At 39.4% G+C, this 24,038-nt stretch overlaps 1 protein-coding gene and 2 pseudogenes across 1 annotated transcript; 1 reads left to right on the forward strand and 2 right to left on the reverse strand.

Moving 5' to 3' along the window:
• Positions 1-1,848: 1,848 nt before the first annotated feature.
• LOC143603303 (receptor-like protein kinase FERONIA pseudogene) lies at positions 1,849-4,793 on the reverse strand (annotated as a pseudogene).
• A 5,018-nt stretch (positions 4,794-9,811) lies between these two features.
• On the forward strand, positions 9,812-11,956 carry LOC143603305 (putative protein S-acyltransferase 23). The gene is made up of 5 exons (XM_077080135.1): positions 9,812-9,955; positions 10,492-10,665; positions 10,751-10,891; positions 11,698-11,810; positions 11,881-11,956. The coding sequence occupies exons 1-5, from the start codon at positions 9,812-9,814 to the stop codon at positions 11,954-11,956; spliced, it is 648 nt and encodes a 215-aa protein (XP_076936250.1).
• A 1,782-nt stretch (positions 11,957-13,738) lies between these two features.
• LOC143603304 (receptor-like protein kinase FERONIA pseudogene) lies at positions 13,739-16,677 on the reverse strand (annotated as a pseudogene).
• Between the last annotated feature and the right edge of the window lie 7,361 nt (positions 16,678-24,038).

Raw genomic sequence — 24,038 nt, forward strand, 5'->3', positions numbered from 1 at the left:
TCAAATTCGAAAACATGAAATACTTCGTGCGAGTGATTGAGCGAAACAAGTGCCATACTCTAAATATCCGGTGAGGAGTTTTGAGGTGGGCACGCGCGAGTAAACATATGATTTCTAGTTACGTTATTCAACCTTTGTGGTCTAATTCTTGAGGACAAGAATTGTCTTCTTGGTGGAGTATTGCTATAAAGAGGTGCACAAAATTGGGTTTTGGTCCCAAACTGCTTCGGTTTGAAAACCGATTCAGTTTCGGTCAAAGAAAGTCTAAATCGTTTCTCGAGCTGGTTCGGATGTGCACCTCCAATGTTACATACTTGTATGCTGTATTGTAATTCGAATAAATAATTCAGACTTAACTTTAATGTTAGCAATAACAACTAACTACTCACCTGAAAGTTAAACAATGTACTTAAGCGGGATTTAGCCATTAATGAAGGCATGCACACAATGAGCTATTAGCTTTCTCTCTCTGAATCCTATCTTTTCAATTCTTCCACATAACATTTTCAATTAACTTATAGGGTATAATTAACTAATATATTTCATACACAAAGAAAAACATATGTTTAATAATGTTAAAAGAGTATTATCCATGAGAGGAGACATCACTTCATATGGTACCAAGCTTTCTTCCCACTTCCAGATGCTGCCTTTGCTTACTAGCCTAATTTTCAGACCCCTGTTTTGTCTTTTCATTTTTTTTGTAAAGAAAGAATGTTGTTATCGAATTTGACGAGGTCACGAGTATGAAGTCAGGATTACGTTCAGGTTTTAGGAAAAATATGAATTGGGCTTGTTTTGATGACATCTAAATCATCATCATCATCATCATCATCATCGTACTCAGTATATCCCACCAATAGCAAAGCTATGGTAGGGTAAGATGTAGACAGCCTTACCTCTGCCCCGTAGGAATAGAGAGGCTGCTTCCGGTGAGACCCCCATGGTAGTTTTGCATCAAGCCTTGGACATAAGGCACATAACACTCAACCATTGGGATACCGGCCAATTGGTGCATGTACCCTTGTCTTTCGGCTATCAACGCTACCACATGATGCCTGATTAACCTTCCGCCACTTTTAACGTTATTTTCACGAGATTAGTAAAATAACGTCAAAATTAGTGCAATTTCACTTTAGCCCACCTGAGGGTTCACACATATATACATTATATGCGCGCACCCAAGGAGGGCATAACATTTAAATCATCATGTAGAACATAATATGTTACCTGTTGAAGGGTCGGTTATTGGGGTCGAGATCAGTCTTCAGAACCGTGCGAGTCGGATCTATCCCTTCCTGGTTCTTGCTTTGATCTGCAATATATAGGAAACCAGTTAGAAGGTGTCTGAACTAGAGTCTTGGGACCACCCTTCGGTGGTCAAGTTAGTATCAGTATATTTAAGTGTATAACAATCATGTTTGTTTATAGAGGGTAGGTAGGGAGAGGTGGTGGAGAGGAAGGGTTAGTCTCCTTTTATAGGAGGGAGTGTGGGCCATACTGGGTCCAGTGGGTCAGATCATATCCGGGCCTAAGCACGATCCGGGCGTATGCCATCATACCCTAACATAGGTTTCTTTGATTGCCTTTGTACATCCTATCTTTATTGCATATTTACATATGCTATTACATCACAATATATCGAACATGCAACTTGATACAATCAGACAATGGCTTCAATGTTAGTTGATTTGCAAATCACAAGTGTTTTGTAGATTAGAATCCTAGTATGAATATTTCACTTAGTCACTTGACAACAATCAGTTGTATTCCGAGCAGATAAAACCTTAATTACTAGGAAACAAATAAGCATTTAGGGATACATAGCATGAACAGCGTAATAATTGTATAAGTTTATTCATTACAGTATAGCTATTAAACCTCAATATTGGAAGCGAAGGACTAATGCAAAATACATACAGTTTAATGACTTAATCACTGTTCTACTAATGCATCAACCAAAACCAAAATTTAACCACCAATAATATATCTAACAGTGCATTGATTGTTTGCAGGGTTGGCTCTAAAATCCCAACTTTCATATCATCTTCCAGATGGCTTCAGAATCTCAGAGAAAACTGTTTCTGACTTGAACCCTTCATCGCTGCTACTGATCGAAGAAGTGCCGTTTCTTATCGCGCTTGATCCCGTGAACACATCCTCGTCTGTTGTTGTCTCTCCTTGTGACAAAATTGGAAGTTCTTGATTTTCAGGCACGGGTTCAACAACCGTTTTCTCAGCAGCTTCTTGTAATTCCAATGCAAACTCTAGCCCCCAAACTACTTCATCCATGGCTGGCCTTTCACTACCTTGCTCTTTCAAGCAACTAACCGCCACCACTCCAAACTGCTTTAAACACTCAGGTGCAATCGCACTCCTTATTTTTGGATCAATTATTTTGTTTAAAGTCCCCTTCCGATAACAATATTTCCCCCACTCTGCCAAACTCACTTGTTCTTTGGGCAGCCCGGGAATCATAACAGGTCGTGCACATAGCACCTCAAGTAGAACAACTCCAAATGAGTACACATCAGATTTGTCTGTGAGTTGTTGGCTTCGGTAATATTGGGGATCCACATACCCAATACTACCCTTCACCACTGTGCTGACATGGTTTTGTGCTTGGTCACTAGGGCCTAGCTTTGACAAACCAAAATCAGACACCTTAGCAACCCAATTTTCATCCAGTAAGATATTTGTGGACTTGACATCCCGATGTATAATTGCACGCTTTGCTCCCGTGTGGAGATAATGCAACCCTTTTGCTGCCCCGATGCAAATTTGGAGACGTCTTTTCCATGGCAGAGGAGGCTTGTTTGTCTTGTAAAGATGCTCCCGTAGAGTCCCGTTAGCCATGTAATCATAAACTAATATCATCTCCCGCTCATCTTCACAGTATCCAATCAGGGACACTAATTGGACATGGCGTAATTTAGACAGCAACCCTATTTCCGTATGGAACTCTTGAAAACCTTGACTAGATGATTCATTGAGTCGTTTGATTGCAACAGTGGTTGAAGCGTTGTCTATATACCCTTTGTACACCTTACCGAACCCTCCATTTCCTATGACAAACTCATCATTAAACTCATTTGTAGCTGCTTTCACGTCTGTAAGTAAGAAGCGACGACATCTGTCAGATGGAAGTGTCGAATGTGAAGACTTCGATTCACTATATGCTGGGCCGTATGATGACCTGTCATCAGTGGCTGGAGCATAGTGTTTGACTCGCCTTCGTTGGTGGAAAACTATGAGGACTAAGATAGACAACAAGACTAATGCTCCTCCAATACTTCCAATTATCACGGCATATGGAGTTTTCTTCTTGTTTCTTTTTCCAGTAGTTGTCTGCCCGGTTGGTGGGGTTGTAGAACTAAGCTCTGGGTTTGGGCTAGCAAGACTTCTGCTCGTGCTTAGCTTGAAGGCTTCCAAACCATTTAGAAAAGCATCTTCATATAATTCATAATTGGGACTAGAATGCATCGCGAGCCACAAGTTTTGTTTGCCTCTGCTGCGATCAGGGTCATCGACAAACACAACGTAGTCCTTGAATGTTGGATAACCGCTACCTTGTGTTAACTGGAATAGGTCAATTTCTTCGTCAGCAGTTTGATTATTAATGAAGACCATGAAAAGCACCTGACGCATTTTTGTGTATTGTGGTATAATGTTGCAAAAATGGAGCCTGAGCTTGTAAAAATACCCAGAATCAACGGGTAGTCTCCAAGTCAGATTGTATGTGTAAGACATATTACCCATACTCCTTTGAGTTCGGTAAACTAACTCAGGAGCAGTATAATTTGGTGTCTGCGTGGTATATATAATCGGCTTCGGCTTATCATAAGTAGGTGTATTCCCAATTGCTCCTCCGTATATGTAGCTATTATCTTGGTCCCATGACCGGTACATACCGGTATCTTGAGTACCTGATATATATCCCCCACCCACGTTTAACCTGTAAATATTCTCAAGCGCCTGGTCATTGGTAACATCAGGTGCTGTAGTCATACCAACAGGTTTCAGGTTCTTAGAGTTGTAATACAGATCTTCCGGCATTGATACGATTTCAATACCGTTGATGAAGGCATATGAGTTGGGTGAGGGCGTAAAGGTAACATCAAGGATTTGTGCATCTGTTACATAGACAATGAATTCTTTGACAAAGTTTGGAACTTGGGGTCCGTTGACTCCTGCGTGTAAGCGGCTGTTTGCCAGATAGGAGGCGGTTAGGAAAGCGCTGAAGTTAGTTAAAAGAGAGAAGCCATTGGATGTGACCGAGAAGAAAGACTGTTCTGGTTTGAGGTTGGAGTATGTGGCAGGATAGAAATAGAGGCGGAGGAATTTGGGGCCTTGGGAGACCGTAAACGAGTAAGTGAACGAAGAAGCGTTAAATATCCGGGCAGTAGAATAAGGTCGGGTTCCGGATACTGAAGGATCTGGTTGGAATGGGGTGGAAGGAAATGAAGTGGTGATGTTTGAAGCCACAAATTTGGAATTCTGATCACTGTCCCATCTCGGGTCAGAAGTGGTGGCTGAGGAGGATGAGCCGCAGTCGATGAAGAAGCGGTCGGTGGCGCTATATGATTGTGCAGTAGTGGTGGTGGTGGATGTTAAGAGGAGTACCACCCAAAAGAAGGCTAACATGGTGGTTGAACAGTGGTGTGATCGGTTGAATAATTGGAGAGAAGTATTAATTACTGGAGTGGTGTGTATATAAATCATGAGAGCATAGTGTTCAAATTGTCTGCTTGCTTCAAGAGTAGACTTAGTCTTTGGGTCTTCGCCTTAGAATATTTACGTATACATTGTGCGTTATGAGTTGTACTATAGAAAGTGACATGCATACTAGATATTCCATTGGTTTGGAATATTTCTAACCGCGTTCTATTTATCGTATATAATATAAAATTTATTATCAAATAAAATCTAGACATGTATATTCACTAGATTTAAATATTGCTGTTCAAACAGAAAAATAAAAACAGTATTTGATAAAATATTAAAATAAAAAAGAAAAAAAAGACGAGAGTTCACCAATCATTCGGACCAGCTGTAGCGTAGCTTCTTCGTCTGTTAAAAAACCAGCCGGTTCAATGCTTTAATATAAACCCATGACTTTTGTTTTCAACTTTTCGACTGATGGGTCTATTTCAAGAGAAAAATCCATTTGAATGAGTCAATAATTTTATTTAAATAGGATAATAAATCGTATGGCTATGGAAATATGGAGTGCACTGACCCACCAGAATGACATTATTTAGACGGCATAAAACAAAAAGAAAGATGAAATCTAAACTAAAATATATTTTAAAATAAGCAATTTGAAAGATATTTATTTATATAAGTATTTTTTTTAAATTTATTTTTAATATCTGTTCTTATTTTGTCTTCAATCAATTTATTATGGATTATTTTTCATAAAAATGTAACTTATAACTCCCTTTTTATAATCAAGCCATGTTAAATACAAAAAGGAAATTACAAGAAATATAAATCCTACTCACATGTCGACAACGCTTAAAGGTCTTGATAGAAGGTTCAAATGCACAAAACACATGGATGAATTTTACATGATCTGTACCGGTCTACCCCAAAACGCATTTCCATCATTTAAACATTCATAGTGCATCTAAAATTTGAGGTAAACAATATATTTATCCCAATTTCCAAAGACCTAATTAATTGCTTTCTGTTTTCATGTCATGTCTAAGCATACTTCTATAAAGGAGTATAGCCCAACTTATCATTTACTTTGGCTCAAGTAATAATACTAATAGAAGGTTGTTGTTGTATAATCTATTGGACTTCTTAAGTGATCAAGCTTGCATCTAGGTTTGGATGGTCTTGAGTCTTGACTACTCTTATGACATAGACAGGTATGTGGACCGGTATACTTTGTGATTTCAAAAGAGCCACTATGTTTACGTTTACATGCATGCAGTTACCATTTGTAATATTGTTTATGTAACTTACATCTTATACACCAAATGGTTAGTATTGATTCAACAACCTCGAAATTTTCACACGCCCTGATATTGTAGAGCTTTACAACTCAAAACAAATTCTTTCTCATCTTAGAAAAAATATTTCCCCAACTCCAAGTGAAATCATTTTTACTCCAACAACTTGATATCACCCAACTGTCATCAATATTCAACTTAGTTTCCTCTATATTGGTATCAGTTGAAGGTAGAGATCGAACGTTACCATGTTTCAGTTCCATCTTCTTGTAACAACTATCCATATCAATTTAAGATTTAATTATGTCTTCTCCTAACGCATCATCATTGTTCACAACAAATTTAAACATGGTCTTAGAAATTCTCATTTTGAATCATGTATAAGCGTTAACCTGGTTCATTCTGATAGAAAAGTGAATGACAACTAAATTATGCAGCCATCCTCTTCTTCTCTTATGAATTTGTTTCTTACCAACACCAAGTTTGTTTGATGTTCAAGACTCACAACGAACCGATCATGATATTGGCACTGAAGTTCTTGAATGAAGATTGAATACATGATCTTGATCATAGGACCTAGAAGATCACGATTCAATCAACCATCAAGAATGTAACAAGAAGGAACAAGGTATTGAACCGTAAACACGAACTTGCATGATTGAACAAATAACATTGTTACAAGACACAACATTTGTAGGTCCTATGGACGGATCAAACAACACAACAACTAGTCTACTTGGATCAATCTCAACACTAGCTAGCGAAATCACTAGTGAGGAACCGAGATCTCGGATCTTGTTTGGTTTGTTTATTGACTGTGAGGGAAGAGATGATAGAGAGGGAGAGAGTTTGTAGATAAGGATAAGGTTTTGTATTTGCAAAAGGTTGTGTTTGCATGAGAGACATACACTATTTATAGTGTATGTTCTCATGCACCATTCTAACATTAATACGGCCCAATGGGCTTTTGTTTACAAGGTCTCGGGCCCAAACATACAAAGAGAAATAAACCGACTAGCTAACTAATGTAAATGTTAACGCACAAGTAAACACAAAAGACTAATAGAAAAATGGGCCTTACAATCTCCCTCTAGTCTTTAATATTTAATCCGTTAGCTCGTGTCTTCAGTCGGACTCGCATTCAAACACATCGCCTTGATCAAATGGTTGAAGTTTAACAAGAAGGCGTACAAACTTGTTAAACTTCTTAATGATCTCATTCGTGCAATGGCGACGATGGTCTTCAACAGTGCACAAGGGTGACTCGTAAAGCTTGAGTAAGTCAGCATTGCAGAAACCAGCTCGTGCTCATCGAAAAAGCGGAGGTGATGCATGCTGTCACAATGAATGATCACCTCGCCCTTTTCGTTATCAAATTCCCACAAGACAAAGTCATAAAGAAGATCGTCACCAAAGCGCATGCCATGCATAATTGGTTCTCCGTGATTCTCGGGAATCTTGTATCTCAACCCCTTCTTCTTCTTTCGGTTACTGAATTGACTTCTCTAGACTTGAATGATCTACCCGGATTCAACGGAAAGTTTGGGTAGTCGTCCTTCCACTCGTGCTTCAGAAATCGCTTGAACCAACCCTCCACAGTGCTTTCCTCTGCGCCTCCACCTACTTCCCTCATAAAGTAGTTCATGTCGAACAAGTACAAAATGTGCATATCTCCGTAAGTGAGATATGTCAGGTCGCCATTAGCACATTGGATAGCCCAACTTGTGCTATCTTTGTGCCATCGTGCGTAGAGGATGGGAGAGACACAATGATACGGCTTCGACCTCCATCTTAAGCTTGCCATCTTGCTCACACTATAGTACTTGATGCATTTCTTTGTGTCCTTTGAAGCAGTCTTAGTAGGAGCTAAGCAGTTAATGCGGAAAAAAATATCGGATATCAGTCAAGGACCGATATATGAGATATCGGTTATCGTAGTGAGATGCTGGTGGGATATCGGTAAAATTAATATCATGAAAAATTCATATATATATATAGCAATTTAACACTTATAATTGAGTATAGTCTCCTACCATTAACAAATTAACGTTTTGCAAATTGCAAAACCCTAACAATCGTAGCAAGTTAGAACTGAGTAAGACTTAAAACACTAAGATTGAACACTAAAAGTTGATAATTAAGACTTAAAACACTAATATCAGGAATACCGAAGATATATCGGTCCACTATCGGTCGATATTATCGGTACTGATATTCTGAACTGATATTTTTATTTTATATCGCCAAGGAACCAATAACCGATATATCACTGATATATCGGTGATATATCGGCGATATTGACTGCATAGGGTAGGAGGAGTGACAACATGATCTTGAGCTGGTTCTTCAACCTCCCTTTAAGGAGTATCCGAATTTGGAGAGTAGTTTATTCCATCATCACTATCACTTTTATTGTCTTCCACAGCTTCTTGAATTGGTGAGCTGGTATCTGCAAAAGAGAAAACATTAAAAACCGAGGCAATTTCAGCCTCAACTGCAGCGTCAGCATCACATGTTCGTTGAGTCTCACTTGGCGGCTCTTGCTCACCTGCCTTGTTTCCACCAGTGGCTTCATTGCCACCACTGTCATCATCATCATCACAGCTCTTGTCACGCGGCTCATCAAAACTATCATACGTATCATCATCATCCTTGTTTTTATCATCCTTTTTTCCACATCATCATCATCCGAGTCATCATCATCAGACTCATCATCATCTTCACCATCACCATCGTCACCATCACCTCCTTGAGCCATCGGCTGTTGATCAACAGGATCCACCGAAGCAGCAACAAGAGCAACCACAGTAGAGCAGGAGCACTCACTTGTGCAACCAATATAGTTGCAACAAGAGCGGAAGTCATTGCATTGACCTACCTAGTTGAGGTGGCAGTAGTAGCAACGAGTTCAGTACTCACGATGGTTCCAACAACCATCAATGGCTCTTCAAAACTTGTACTCAGACCAACGCCGCTTCCACCGGCTTCTTTAGTGGAGCACTGTGAAAGACTCCATGATTTATGCCTTGAGTCTTAATTCTTTCGGCATCAGCAAGGAGTCTAGCAAGAGCATACCTTCTTCTGTTGTTTGGCTCAGTTTTTTACTCATTGCTTTCTAGGAATCCACTATAGGTGTTCATCAAGTGAGTCCTCAGATTCACCAAGTCTTGATCAGTCATCCGCATTACCTCCAAAACATAAAGGTAATGGTTGACGAGGGACTCATTTACCGTGTTTTGACCACCATTAAAGTCTTGTTGATCATCAATTTCTCATTCGAGCAGCTCAGTTCTTGTCCTCGACCTAACGCTTTCACCCATAAACCTGTCCATGTCCTTAGATGAACTGGACCCACTCTCCAACAAACTAACGCTTGAACCCATCCTCTCAAACTCCATTCATGCTTGATCAAGAGTCGAATCTAACTCCCTCCTCAGATTGTTTGCAAAGTTGGAGGATGAAGGAAAATCAGTTTTAAGATGAGAAACTCTTGATTGGAGCCGTTCCATCTCATCATGTTGTTCAACATTTCGTAAAGAGTTTTGATTGATTAACTCTTGTTAATTGCTTATTCTCTTTTGAAAATTCCCGATCAAACTTTGTTGACTCTCAATCCGAACTCTATCAAGATCCCGGCTTTCTTCCAACTGAACTACTCTTGAAGCAAGAGCATCCCGCTACCTTGTTACCTGCTCATTGATAGCTTGCTGATCTTTGACGAACTTGATCAACAGAAGCTCTTTCTTAGCATGATTTTTGTTTGCTTCCTGAAGTGCCTTAATCCTATCGAGGATAGGATCTCGAAACACAAGGGACTTCTTCGATTTACTGCTGGGATAGGGGTGGCTTATATGATAGGGCTTTTGAGTGTTGAGGGAGGTGTGGTTGATATGGTTGAATGTGGAGTGGTTGGAATAAGCATGGTTAAGGTTTGGGTCAGGAAGGATGTTGTGATGGTTAGAAGTAGGCTTATGGGTTCGGTTGTGGTTGCTAAGGTTTGTATGATGGGTTGTGAGTGGATGGATGATGTAAAGGTAGAGGTCCAAAATGATGTGCCTCTAATTGGAGAAGTGAATTGATATGTGGGTGATGTTATGGGTGTGGTAGTTCTAGGTGGTGATAGCACTACTAGAAAAATAGTTTTTAATGAATAACAATCTATGACTCGCGACTATTTATGACTCGCAAATGTGTGTGTTATAAAAAAAGAGTAATGTTTTCTAAAAATTAGAAGATTTATGACTCACTTTTTCGCAAGTCATTAAGCAGTAGTCATAAATTAAAAAAAATTATAGATACATGATTCTCTTTTTTACGAGTCATTAAACATTTGTCATGAAATAAAAATTAAATAAGAGAACATGTCACAAAGCCCCACCATTTCAATGGTTTGGTTAGAGCATACCACGCAGTTGGCATCTCCGTCATACCCATCACGGCCTCTGATCAATCGGTTTCATTCTGTGCAATCGGCTCCAGGAGTGGCCGAACCTCCACCCTCCTACATATCGGACAAAGAACAGACCCGTAACAAGTTGTAATCGTTGACGTATTTGGTGCTTGTGCTTACGGCGATCTTCTCAAATTAATAAAATTCGTTGAACAAGACGGTGTTTCTGTCAATCAACCGGATGGTAATGGGTATTACCCACTTCAATGGGCTGCTCTTAATAACGTTGCTGATGTTGTTCACTATATTATTGAGGTATGCATGTTTGTTGGTTAATTATGTTATAAATTAGTTAATAGTCAGATCTGTGTGTTTAGATCTTAACTGCTTTTTTTGATAGCATGGCGGTGATGTTCATGCTGTTGATCACGTGGGGCAGACCGCGTTGCATTGGGCGGCGGCTTGGGGTTCTCTTGCGGCTGCAGAGGTGTTGTTGCAGAATGGTGCTCGGGTTGAGGCTGCTGATGTGAATGCTTATAGGGTAAATTATTTTAGCTTTGTGCAAAATCAGCTGTAGATTAGGAATAGGGGTGTAAACGAGTTGAGTTGAGCCTGAGCTCAGGTTGTTTTGACTTACGAGAGCTCAAGCTAGAGCTTGGCTTGTTTTGAGCTCTTTTATAAAGCTCGACATTGGCTCGTGAATCGTTTTTTTATGATGAGTTCTGCTATTGTTTATTGTTAATTAATTAATTTTTATATATTTTTAGTTATTTTGAGAAAAACCTTAAACGTGTCTAAGCTCAGCTTGACCTCGTGTGCAGTACCTTAAACAAGCCTAAGCTCGGCTCAAGCTGGCTATGCAGTGTGAAATGAATACGTACGAGTCCAAATGAGTTAAAGCTTACGGGGGGTGTTTGGGATTCCTTATTACCATAAGTTATTAGTTACAAAAGTGTTACATTTAACTTATTGCCATAAGTCATAAGTTACAAAAGTGTTACATTTAACTTATTGCCATAAGTCATAAGTTACAAAAGTGTAACTTATGACTTATTCTGCTCACAAGTTTCAGTTTTTGCTAAAAGCCTTATGACTTTTTAGAAAAGTTTTAAGTCATAAGGAGGGTAAAATAAGCAATCCCAAACACCCCCTAAATATACACAAGGCTCGATAACTAAACGAGCTTTATTTGAGGCTCAGGGTCGATAAGGATCTGCTCATTTTGAGCTGTTTATCGATTCAATCTCGTGTAGCTTGCTAGTGGCTCGACTCGTTTGCACCGCTAATTGTGAATTTTGAAGTTAATAGTCTAGTTGTAAAAGCTTATAGTTGTGGGGTTATCTGCAGGCAGTTCATGTTGCAGCTCAGTATGGTCAAACATCATTCTTAAATTACATTGTAGCCAAGTATCATGCTGACTTTGATGCATCAGATAATGATGGAAGGACCCCTCTTCACTGGTATACTAATATTAATTAAAAAAATTAAATGGAATATTCTAGTAATATGTTCTTATTTATGCTTAATTAGGGCTGCTTATAAAGGATTTGTAGATACAATTAGATTACTTCTTTTTTTGGGACGCCTTTCAAGGAAAACAAGATAAAGAAGGTACTTACCTTTTGTTATAATGCATTATAACTTCTCATATTATGGATCAGAAGTTGATATATTTGTGCTGAATAATATATACTTTTGGATAATTTTATACTTGACCAAAAACTTTGTGGATAGTTTTATACTTGACCAAGAAATGTCCCATTTTGTATGAAAAAAAATAAAAAAATAAAAAATGTAACATTAAAACCCAAAAGTATATAAGAATTTAAATAACAAGGGACTCACTACTTATCATTTTTTCACTTATACAAACGAACATAAACAAACACGAACATGTTCATTTTCCAAACAAATGAACATGAACACAAGTATTTGTTCGATTAAGTGTTCATGTTCGTTTGATTCAATTACAGTTCTACTAGTGGTTGTTCAATACTATTTTGCAGTTAGAGTTTATATGAAACGATCTTTCTTTTTGTCAGTTTCCATGCATCGGACTCTTATGAATGTATATGATAACGCCCCTTCGGTAGCTAAGGATGCATTTGTGGTCCCCAAGTGCTTCTGTTATTGGGGATGTTCAAGTAGGGGCTGGGTAGTTTGTTTGGTATGAATGTGTTTTGAGACGTAATGGTTGCACATTTTGACTTATGTTGATTTTGGTAGTCTTGTACATTCCTTTAGCTGAAATTGGTTTTCTTATTTATTTCTTTAACAAAAGTGGGTTGCTATAAGCTTGATCATATTGCAGCTAACAGTAATAATGAACTAGAATTGATATATTGATCCTGCAACACTATATTAATTGCAAAGAAGTTGATAAAAAGTAGATAAATTAATAGGTGACAAAGTTGAAAACAAAAATGGACAGATTCCATATCGTGAATAATAGGTGATAAATTAATTTTGTAGTTGTATGTTTAGGTATATGAGCCAAGATAAATTAATTCTTGTTCGTAGATAAAATAGAACTAAGTTGTTTGACTTTATTTGGTTTTTGAATTTTGTGGAAACCACTGGGTGTTGGCCGTGTTAGACATTAAAACTACTACTTGTTATTATCTGGATTCCTTAAGGCCTATCGATTTTAATCCGCGTCTGAGGCAAATTATTCTGATATGCACGCGGGCTGTTCTTATCTATGCGCTGATCTGATGATCTGCGCGTTATTCTGATATGCGGGCTGTTATGATCTGGGCTGTTATGATCTGGGCGCGTTATCCTGATCTACGCGTTATTCAGATTCTGATTTTAACTGCACGCTACTGATCTGCACGCGCGCGCTAATATGATCTGCTCACGCTGAATTGGACGCAAATAAAAGAATATGACTAAAATAAAAGTATTTCTTTTCAACTTTGTAAAAATCTGTTTCATACATGTGTGACTAAAGTGTGATTATTTCAACTTGAAGTCATAATAGTTAACTTGATTAGTGAATTATGAGATGATGTTTTCAGTTATTAGGCTGCCTTCAGTTTAACACACACAAAAACAAACTTGTATTATCATTTAATCATAATATGTAACTTTGAATATGTTATTCTGTAGGATCCAACTCAACTGGGAAGTATAGAGTGCAGATATTATATCTTAAACTTCATGAAGGAGGTAGTTCATGACGGACTTGACATACTCGTCAATAACAATGTAAGTGTAATTTACTCTTTTGCAAATCACAAGTGTTTTGTAGATTAGAATCCTAGTATGAATATTTCACTTAGTCACTTGACAACAATCAGTTGTATTCCGAGCAGATAAAACCTTAATTACTAGGAAACAAATAAGCATTTAGGGATACATAGCATGAACAGCGTAATAATTGTATAAGTTTATTCATTACAGTATAGCTATTAAACCTCAATATTGGAAGCGAAGGACTAATGCAAAATACATACAGTTTAATGACTTAATCACTGTTCTACTAATGCATCAACCAAAACCAAAATTTAACCACCAATAATATATCTAACAGTGCATTGATTGTTTGCAGGGTTGGCTCTAAAATCCCAACTTTCATATCATCTTCCAGATGGCTTCAGAATCTCAGAGAAAACTGTTTCTGACTTGAACCCTTCATCGCTGCTACTGATCGAAGAAGTGCCGTTTCTTATCGCGCTTGATCCCGTGAACACATCCTCGTCTGTTGTTGTCTCTCCTTGTGACAAAATTGGAAGTTCTTGATTTTCAGGCACGGGTTCAACAACCGTTTTCTCAGCAGCTTCTTGTAATTCCAATGCAAACTCTAGCCCCCAAACTACTTCATCCATGGCTGGCCTTTCACTACCTTGCTCTTTCAAGCAACTAACCGCCACCACTCCAAACTGCTTTAAACACTCAGGTGCAATCGCACTCCTTATTTTTGGATCAATTATTTTGTTTAAAGTCCCCTTCCGATAACAATATTTCCCCCACTCTGCCAAACTCACTTGTTCTTTGGGCAGCCCGGGAATCATAACAGGTCGTGCACATAGCACCTCAAGTAGAACAACTCCAAATGAGTACACATCAGATTTGTCTGTGAGTTGTTGGCTTCGGTAATATTGGGGATCCACATACCCAATACTACCCTTCACCACTGTGCTGACATGGTTTTGTGCTTGGTCACTAGGGCCTAGCTTTGACAAACCAAAATCAGACACCTTAGCAACCCAATTTTCATCCAGTAAGATATTTGTGGACTTGACATCCCGATGTATAATTGCACGCTTTGCTCCCGTGTGGAGATAATGCAACCCTTTTGCTGCCCCGATGCAAATTTGGAGACGTCTTTTCCATGGCAGAGGAGGCTTGTTTGTCTTGTAAAGATGCTCCCGTAGAGTCCCGTTAGCCATGTAATCATAAACTAATATCATCTCCCGCTCATCTTCACAGTATCCAATCAGGGACACTAATTGGACATGGCGTAATTTAGACAGCAACCCTATTTCCGTATGGAACTCTTGAAAACCTTGACTAGATGATTCATTGAGTCGTTTGATTGCAACAGTGGTTGAAGCGTTGTCTATATACCCTTTGTACACCTTACCGAACCCTCCATTTCCTATGACAAACTCATCATTAAACTCATTTGTAGCTGCTTTCACGTCTGTAAGTAAGAAGCGACGACATCTGTCAGATGGAAGTGTCGAATGTGAAGACTTCGATTCACTATATGCTGGGCCGTATGATGACCTGTCATCAGTGGCTGGAGCATAGTGTTTGACTCGCCTTCGTTGGTGGAAAACTATGAGGACTAAGATAGACAACAAGACTAATGCTCCTCCAATACTTCCAATTATCACGGCATATGGAGTTTTCTTCTTGTTTCTTTTTCCAGTAGTTGTCTGCCCGGTTGGTGGGGTTGTAGAACTAAGCTCTGGGTTTGGGCTAGCAAGACTTCTGCTCGTGCTTAGCTTGAAGGCTTCCAAACCATTTAGAAAAGCATCTTCATATAATTCATAATTGGGACTAGAATGCATCGCGAGCCACAAGTTTTGTTTGCCTCTGCTGCGATCAGGGTCATCGACAAACACAACGTAGTCCTTGAATGTTGGATAACCGCTACCTTGTGTTAACTGGAATAGGTCAATTTCTTCGTCAGCAGTTTGATTATTAATGAAGACCATGAAAAGCACCTGACGCATTTTTGTGTATTGTGGTATAATGTTGCAAAAATGGAGCCTGAGCTTGTAAAAATACCCAGAATCAACGGGTAGTCTCCAAGTCAGATTGTATGTGTAAGACATATTACCCATACTCCTTTGAGTTCGGTAAACTAACTCAGGAGCAGTATAATTTGGTGTCTGCGTGGTATATATAATCGGCTTCGGCTTATCATAAGTAGGTGTATTCCCAATTGCTCCTCCGTATATGTAGCTATTATCTTGGTCCCATGACCGGTACATACCGGTATCTTGAGTACCTGATATATATCCCCCACCCACGTTTAACCTGTAAATATTCTCAAGCGCCTGGTCATTGGTAACATCAGGTGCTGTAGTCATACCAACAGGTTTCAGGTTCTTAGAGTTGTAATACAGATCTTCCGGCATTGATACGATTTCAATACCGTTGATGAAGGCATATGAGTTGGGTGAGGGCGTAAAGGTAACATCAAGGATTTGTGCATCTGTTACATAGACAATGAATTCTTTGACAAAGTTTGGAACTTGGGGTCCGTTGACTCCTGCGTGTAAGCGGCTGTTTGCCAGATAGGAGGCGGTTAGGAAAGCGCTGAAGTTAGTTAAAAGAGAGAAGCCATTGGATGTGACCGAGAAGAAAGACTGTTCTGGTTTGAGGTTGGAGTATGTGGCAGGATAGAAATAGAGGCGGAGGAATTTGGGGCCTTGGGAGACCGTAAACGAGTAAGTGAACGAAGAAGCGTTAAATATCCGGGCAGTAGAATAAGGTCGGGTTCCGGATACTGAAGGATCTGGTTGGAATGGGGTGGAAGGAAATGAAGTGGTGATGTTTGAAGCCACAAATTTGGAATTCTGATCACTGTCCCATCTCGGGTCAGAAGTGGTGGCTGAGGAGGATGAGCCGCAGTCGATGAAGAAGCGGTCGGTGGCGCTATATGATTGTGCAGTAGTGGTGGTGGTGGATGTTAAGAGGAGTACCACCCAAAAGAAGGCTAACATGGTGGTTGAACAGTGGTGTGATCGGTTGAATAATTGGAGAGAAGTATTAATTACTGGAGTGGTGTGTATATAAATCATGAGAGCATAGTGTTCAAATTGTCTGCTTGCTTCAAGAGTAGACTTAGTCTTTGGGTCTTCGCCTTAGAATATTTACGTATACATTGTGCGTTATGAGTTGTACTATAGAAAGTGACATGCATACTAGATATTCCATTGGTTTGGAATATTTCTAACCGCGTTCTATTTATCGTATATAATATAAAATTTATTATCAAATAAAATCTAGACATGTATATTCACTAGATTTAAATATTGCTGTTCAAACAGAAAAATAAAAACAGTATTTGATAAAATATTAAAATAAAAAAGAAAAAAAAGACGAGAGTTCACCAATCATTCGGACCAGCTGTAGCGTAGCTTCTTCGTCTGTTAAAAAACCAGCCGGTTCAATGCTTTAATATAAACCCATGACTTTTGTTTTCAACTTTTCGACTGATGGGTCTATTTCAAGAGAAAAATCCATTTGAATGAGTCAATAATTTTATTTAAATAGGATAATAAATCGTATGGCTATGGAAATATGGAGTGCACTGACCCACCAGAATGACATTATTTAGACGGCATAAAACAAAAAGAAAGATGAAATCTAAACTAAAATATATTTTAAAATAAGCAATTTGAAAGATATTTATTTATATAAGTATTTTTTTTTTAAATTTATTTTTAATATCTGTTCTTATTTTGTCTTCAATCAATTTATTATGGATTATTTTTCATAAAAATGTAACTTATAACTCCCTTTTTATAATCAAGCCATGTTAAATACAAAAAGGAAATTACAAGAAATATAAATCCTACTCACATGTCGACAACGCTTAAAGGTCTTGATAGAAGGTTCAAATGCACAAAACACATGGATGAATTTTACATGATCTGTACCGGTCTACCCCAAAACGCATTTCCATCATTTAAACATTCATAGTGCATCTAAAATTTGAGGTAAACAATATATTTATCCCAATTTCCAAAGACCTAATTAATTGCTTTCTGTTTTCATGTCATGTCTAAGCATACTTCTATAAAGGAGTATAGCCCAACTTATCATTTACTTTGGCTCAAGTAATAATACTAATAGAAGGTTGTTGTTGTATAATCTATTGGACTTCTTAAGTGATCAAGCTTGCATCTAGGTTTGGATGGTCTTGAGTCTTGAATACTCTTATGACATAGACAAGTATGTGGACCGGTATACTTTGTGATTTCAAAAGAGCCACTATGTTTACGTTTACATGCATGCAGTTACCATTTGTAATATTGTTTATGTAACTTACATCTTATACACCAAATGGTTAGTATTGATTCAACAACCTCGAAATTTTCACACGCCCTGATATTGTAGAGCTTTACAACTCAAAACAAATTCTTTCTCATCTTAGAAAAAATATTTCCCCAACTCCAAGTGAAATCATTTTTACTCCAACAACTTGATATCACCCAACTGTCATCAATATTCAACTTAGTTTCCTCTATATTGGTATCAGTTGAAGGTAGAGATCGAACGTTACCATGTTTCAGTTCCATCTTCTTGTAACAACTATCCATATCAATTTAAGATTCAATTATGTCTTCTCCTAACGCATCATCATTGTTCACAACAAATTTAAACATGGTCTTAGAAATTCTCATTTTGAATCATGTATAAGCGTTAACCTGGTTCATTCTGATAGAAAAGTGAATGAAAACTAAATTATGCAGCCATCCTCTTCTTCTCTTATGAATTTGTTTCTTACCAACACCAAGTTTGTTTGATGTTCAAGACTCACAACGAACCGATCATGATATTGGCACTGAAGTTCTTGAATGAAGATTGAATACATGATCTTGATCATAGGACCTAGAAGATCACGATTCAATCAACCATCAAGAATGTAACAAGAAGGAACAAGGTATTGAACCGTAAACACGAACTTGCATGATTGAACAAATAACATTGTTACAAGACACAACATTTGTAGGTCCTATGGACGGATCAAACAACACAACAACTAGTCTACTTGGATCAATCTCAACACTAGCTAGCGGAAATCACTAGTGAGGAACCGAGATCTCGGATCTTGTTTGGTTTGTTTATTGACTGTGAGGGAAGAGATGATAGAGAGGGAGAGAGTTTGTAGATAAGGATAAGGTTTTGTATTTGCAAAAGGTTGTGTTTGCATGAGAGACATACACTATTTATAGTGTATGTTCTCATGCACCATTCTAACATTAATACGGCCCAATGGGCTTTTGTTTACAAGGTCTCGGGCCCAAACATACAAAGAGAAATAAACCGACTAGCTAACTAATGTAAATGTTAACGCACAAGTAAACACAAAAGACTAATAGAAAAATGGGCCTTACAATCTCCCTCTAGTCTTTAATATTTAATCCGTTAGCTCGTGTCTTCAGTCGGACTCGCATTCAAACACATCGCCTTGATCAAATGGTTGAAGTTTAACAAGAAGGCGTACAAACTTGTTAAACTTCTTAATGATCTCATTCGTGCAATGGCGACGATGGTCTTCAACAGTGCACAAGGGTGACTCGTAAAGCTTGAGTAAGTCAGCATTGCAGAAACCAGCTCGTGCTCATCGAAAAAGCGGAGGTGATGCATGCTGTCACAATGAATGATCACCTCGCCCTTTTCGTTATCAAATTCCCACAAGACAAAGTCATAAAGAAGATCGTCACCAAAGCGCATGCCATGCATAATTGGTTCTCCGTGATTCTCGGGAATCTTGTATCTCAACCCCTTCTTCTTCTTTCGGTTACTGAATTGACTTCTCTAGACTTGAATGATCTACCCGGATTCAACGGAAAGTTTGGGTAGTCGTCCTTCCACTCGTGCTTCAGAAATCGCTTGAACCAACCCTCCACAGTGCTTTCCTCTGCGCCTCCACCTACTTCCCTCATAAAGTAGTTCATGTCGAACAAGTACAAAATGTGCATATCTCCGTAAGTGAGATATGTCAGGTCGCCATTAGCACATTGGATAGCCCAACTTGTGCTATCTTTGTGCCATCGTGCGTAGAGGATGGGAGAGACACAATGATACGGCTTCGACCTCCATCTTAAGCTTGCCATCTTGCTCACACTATAGTACTTGATGCATTTCTTTGTGTCCTTTGAAGCAGTCTTAGTAGGAGCTAAGCAGTTAATGCGGAAAAAAATATCGGATATCAGTCAAGGACCGATATATGAGATATCGGTTATCGTAGTGAGATGCTGGTGGGATATCGGTAAAATTAATATCATGAAAAATTCATATATATATAGCAATTTAACACTTATAATTGAGTATCGTCTCCTACCATTAACAAATTAACGTTTTGCAAATTGCAAAACCCTAACAATCGTAGCAAGTTAGAACTGAGTAAGACTTAAAACACTAAGATTGAACACTAAAAGTTGATAATTAAGACTTAAAACACTAATATCAGGAATACCGGAGATATATCGGTCCACTATCGGTCGATATTATCGGTACTGATATTCTGAACTGATATTTTTATTTTATATTGTAACACCCCGACCAAAGGCGGATTATACATCGGGGCGCCACATATTGCTTCATTACTCGCGACACTATTGGTGTCAATATTTATTAATACACATTTTATCGCGCACGCGCAGCGGGGAAAATAAAGAACATAAATCAAACATAAATCAATATATTATAAATTATAACATTCAAACAACATTAACTTGTCTTGATACATTTTAATTCTAGGTCCAAAAGTAAAAACGTCCTACGTGTCCACAAGCTCCAAAACAGCTACTGCAAACCTGAACATGTGTTAAAATAAACGTCAAACACTTGCGTGTTGGTGAGAAATCAAGTTTAATACAATACATAGATAGCCATAAATCTGCGCGCAACACGTGTATGTCTGGTGTTTAACAAGGGTGCAATCAGATTGTGATCAAGCCTAGATAGATCATAGCTCATAGTTCATAGTTCAATCCGTGCTCCCAATTGAGCACAAAAACGAGAAAACATCTGTGCAAGTGTAAACAAAGAAAACCGTAAACGATAGGTCTCCCGTGTTCATCTAATGGTACCATGAAAACTTCGGAATAGGCCGAACAAAGCGGTTAATGATACACATACAAATAAACAGCCAAGTAAACGTCCTCAACACATGGGATACTGCGCGACTAAAGTTCATAAACAAGTTTAAGACTCTAAGTTTGTATGAACACATGAACATCCCAAAGCATTTAAAATAAAAAGGGATTAGATACGAGATAACTCACTTGATAAAGATGCGATGATAGATATGCAAGAATCAACTCTTAAACCAGCAAAGTTAACCTATAATTAAAGATTATTGTTTTAACGATTGGTTTTAAGTCTTGATTATAAGTTAGCATAATTAATAAGTAAACTATTATATATAATATATATTACCGGAAAAGCAGGAAGAACAAGGAGGAAGACGGAGGCAGAGAGGGGGGCGGCAGGAGGACAACGGCAGAGAGCAAAAAGGGAGGAAGAGATAATAAGTGTAGTGTGTGAAGTGTTAAGAAAATACTACTATTATTTATAGGCAAATCCAAGGGGACATAAACCCTAGAAAAGATCTCCAAAAGTAAAGAAAAGATATCAACAGTAAAAGATTCCAAAAGCAAGATATCAAAAGATATGGCAGCAAGGAAAAAGAGAAAAAGGCTGACAGGATTCAGAAAAAGGCATGGGAGAGGACAGATAAAGTTACTGGTTAAAGCATGGAAAAGCAGATCTCAAAAGATAATGTCAGTCACTTTTTCTACCAACCAATGGGGTTGGTACGCATGCTGCGCCGAAAGTAACTATTCAGACATTAGATAGGTTAGGTCAACAGCTCAGAAGATAAGACAACACAAAAGCATACAGGCTGGATAAAACAGAAGACTAGACTAAAGGGTCAAGCGCGAGAAGGCTGAGTGCGCGAGCGCGAAGGCTGGCACAACAAACCTTAGCGTGCTGCGGGAAGAATCACAAATCCTTAGCGCACTGCGGGAAGGATCACAAATCCTTAGCGCGCTGCGGGAAGGATCACAAATCCTTAGCGCGCTGCGGGAAGGATCACAAATCCTTAGCGCGCTGCGTGAAGAACCTAGAATTCTAAGCGCATCGCGGGAAGAACATTCATAGCGCGCTGCGAGAAGAGTTCTCTTCACGCATCGCAGGAACAAGATGTCTTCACGCAGGCTTCCATGTAAGGAGTCTGGCTCGTGGAGCTGCGCAGACAACCTTAGGCGGGAAGGAACAAAGGACAAGCAAAGAGTTAGAAGAAAAAGAGGGAAACAAGGCTTAAGGGCGGGACGGCGACAAAAGGGAAAAAAAGGCGGAAAGAGAGAAGGAGAGGGACGGGACGGCGGAAAGAAAGAGAGAGAAAGAGGCGGGAAGGAAAAGTATATTATTATTATTAAAAGTAAAATATAAGTATAAATATTAAATAATAAAAGAAAGAGATCGGGTCAGAGAAACGGGTACCTGGGTCGGGTCGGATCGGGTCAGATGTCACAGTCTCCCCTACTTTAAGAAATTTCGTCCCGAAATTTATCTCGAAGTAGGTTGCGCAGAGAACAGGTGCGGGTACTTGATCTTCATTTGATCTTCCCTTTCCCATGTAAACTCGGCTCCGCGCTTGGACTCCCAGCGAACTTTCACGATAGGGATACGACTGCGCTTGGTTTGCCTAACCTCGCGATCCATAATCTCAACAGGCTTCTCAACGAAATGCATAGTTTCATCAACTTGAACTTCATCAAGTGGAATGCGAAGGTTCTCGTCAGCTAAACACTTCTTGAGATTGGATACATGGAACGTTGGATGCACATTACTGAGCGCGGGCGGCAGGTCAAGTCTGTAGGCAACTTTTCCCACACGCGCGAGAATCTTGAATGGACCAACATATCGAGGAGCAAGCTTACCTTTCTTCCCAAAGCGGACAACACCTTTCCAGGGCGACACTTTGAGGAGAACAAGATCACCAACTTGAAATTCGAGAGGCTTTCGCCTGCGATCTGCGTAACTCTTCTGTCGGCTTCTGGCAGTCAGCAGATGATCACGGATCTTGGCGATTTTATCGGTTGTCTCTTGAACAAGTTCGGGTCCTGTGATTTGAGTTTCACCCACTTCGCTCCAACAGATCGGGGAGCGGCACTTACGACCGTAAAGTGCTTCAAATGGGGCCATACCGATACTGGAATGATAGCTGTTGTTATAAGAGAACTCGATCAAAGGCAGGTGTGAATCCCAATTACCTCCAAAATCAAGAACACAAGATCGGAGCATATCCTCAAGAGTTTGGATAGTTCGCTCAGACTGACCGTCAGTCTGAGGATGATATGCCGTACTCATGTCCAAGCGAGTTCCTAGCGCAGATTGGAGAGATTTCCAAAAGCGAGATATAAAACGGCCATCGCGATCGGATATGATGCTCAAAGGAGTACCATGGCGGCAGACGATTTCCTTGACATAAAGCTGCGCGAGTTGCTCAACACGGTAGTTTTCACGAATGGGCAGAAAGTGAGCAGACTTAGTCAAACGATCCACTATTACCCAAATGCTATCATGTTTGCTTGCTGTCAAAGGTAACTTGGTAATAAAGTCCATTGCTACACATTCCCATTTCCACGTAGGAATTTCTGGTTGTTCGAGCAAACCAGATGGGCGTTGGTGTTCAGCTTTCACTTTAGAACAAGTCAGGCATTTAGCTACGAACACAGCAATATCCTTTTTCATACCGGGCCACCAATAAGTTATGCGCAAATCCTTGTACATCTTATCAGCGCCAGGATGAATAGAATACCGAGATTTGTGCGCTTCACTCAGGATATCAGCGCGAAGATTCTCATCAAAGGGAATCCAGATGCGATTAAGATAGCAAAGAATTCCACCCAGATTAGGGACAAAGAGTGCTTCCGCGCCACACGCTAACTCGGCGCGAAGGTTACCGTTACTGATGGATGCGCGCTGCGCGTCACGAATACGCGATTCAAGGTTGCTTTGAATCGGCGCGAAGTGAAGCTGGGTGCGCGGCAAGATACAGTTAAGCTGGCAGGGTTTTCGGCTGAGCGCATCGGCTACCACATTAGCCTTACCAGGATGATACCGGATCTCACAATCGTAATCGCTGATGAGTTCGTTCCATCGGCGTTGCCTCATGTTGAGTTCCTTTTGATCAAAGATATGCTGAAGGCTTTTATGGTCAGTGTAGAGGATGCACCTAGTACCATAAAGGTAGTGTCTCCAGATCTTCAAGGCAAAAACAACTGCACCAAGTTCGAGGTCGTGAGTTGTATAATTCTTTTCATGAACCTTAAGTTGCCTTGATGCGTAAGCGATAACCTTGCCTCGTTGCATAAGAACACAACCGAGACCTTGGTTGGATGCATCGCAATACACGACAAAATCATCATTACCCTCAGGTAGCGCAAGAACAGGAGCTTCACACAACAAACGCTTGAGCGTTAGAA

Source organism: Bidens hawaiensis, unplaced genomic scaffold (assembly GCF_021521415.1).
Source record: "Bidens hawaiensis isolate Kalapana, Puna unplaced genomic scaffold, B.hawaiensis_p1.1 tig00061210_1, whole genome shotgun sequence".
NCBI lineage: Eukaryota > Viridiplantae > Streptophyta > Magnoliopsida > Asterales > Asteraceae > Bidens > Bidens hawaiensis.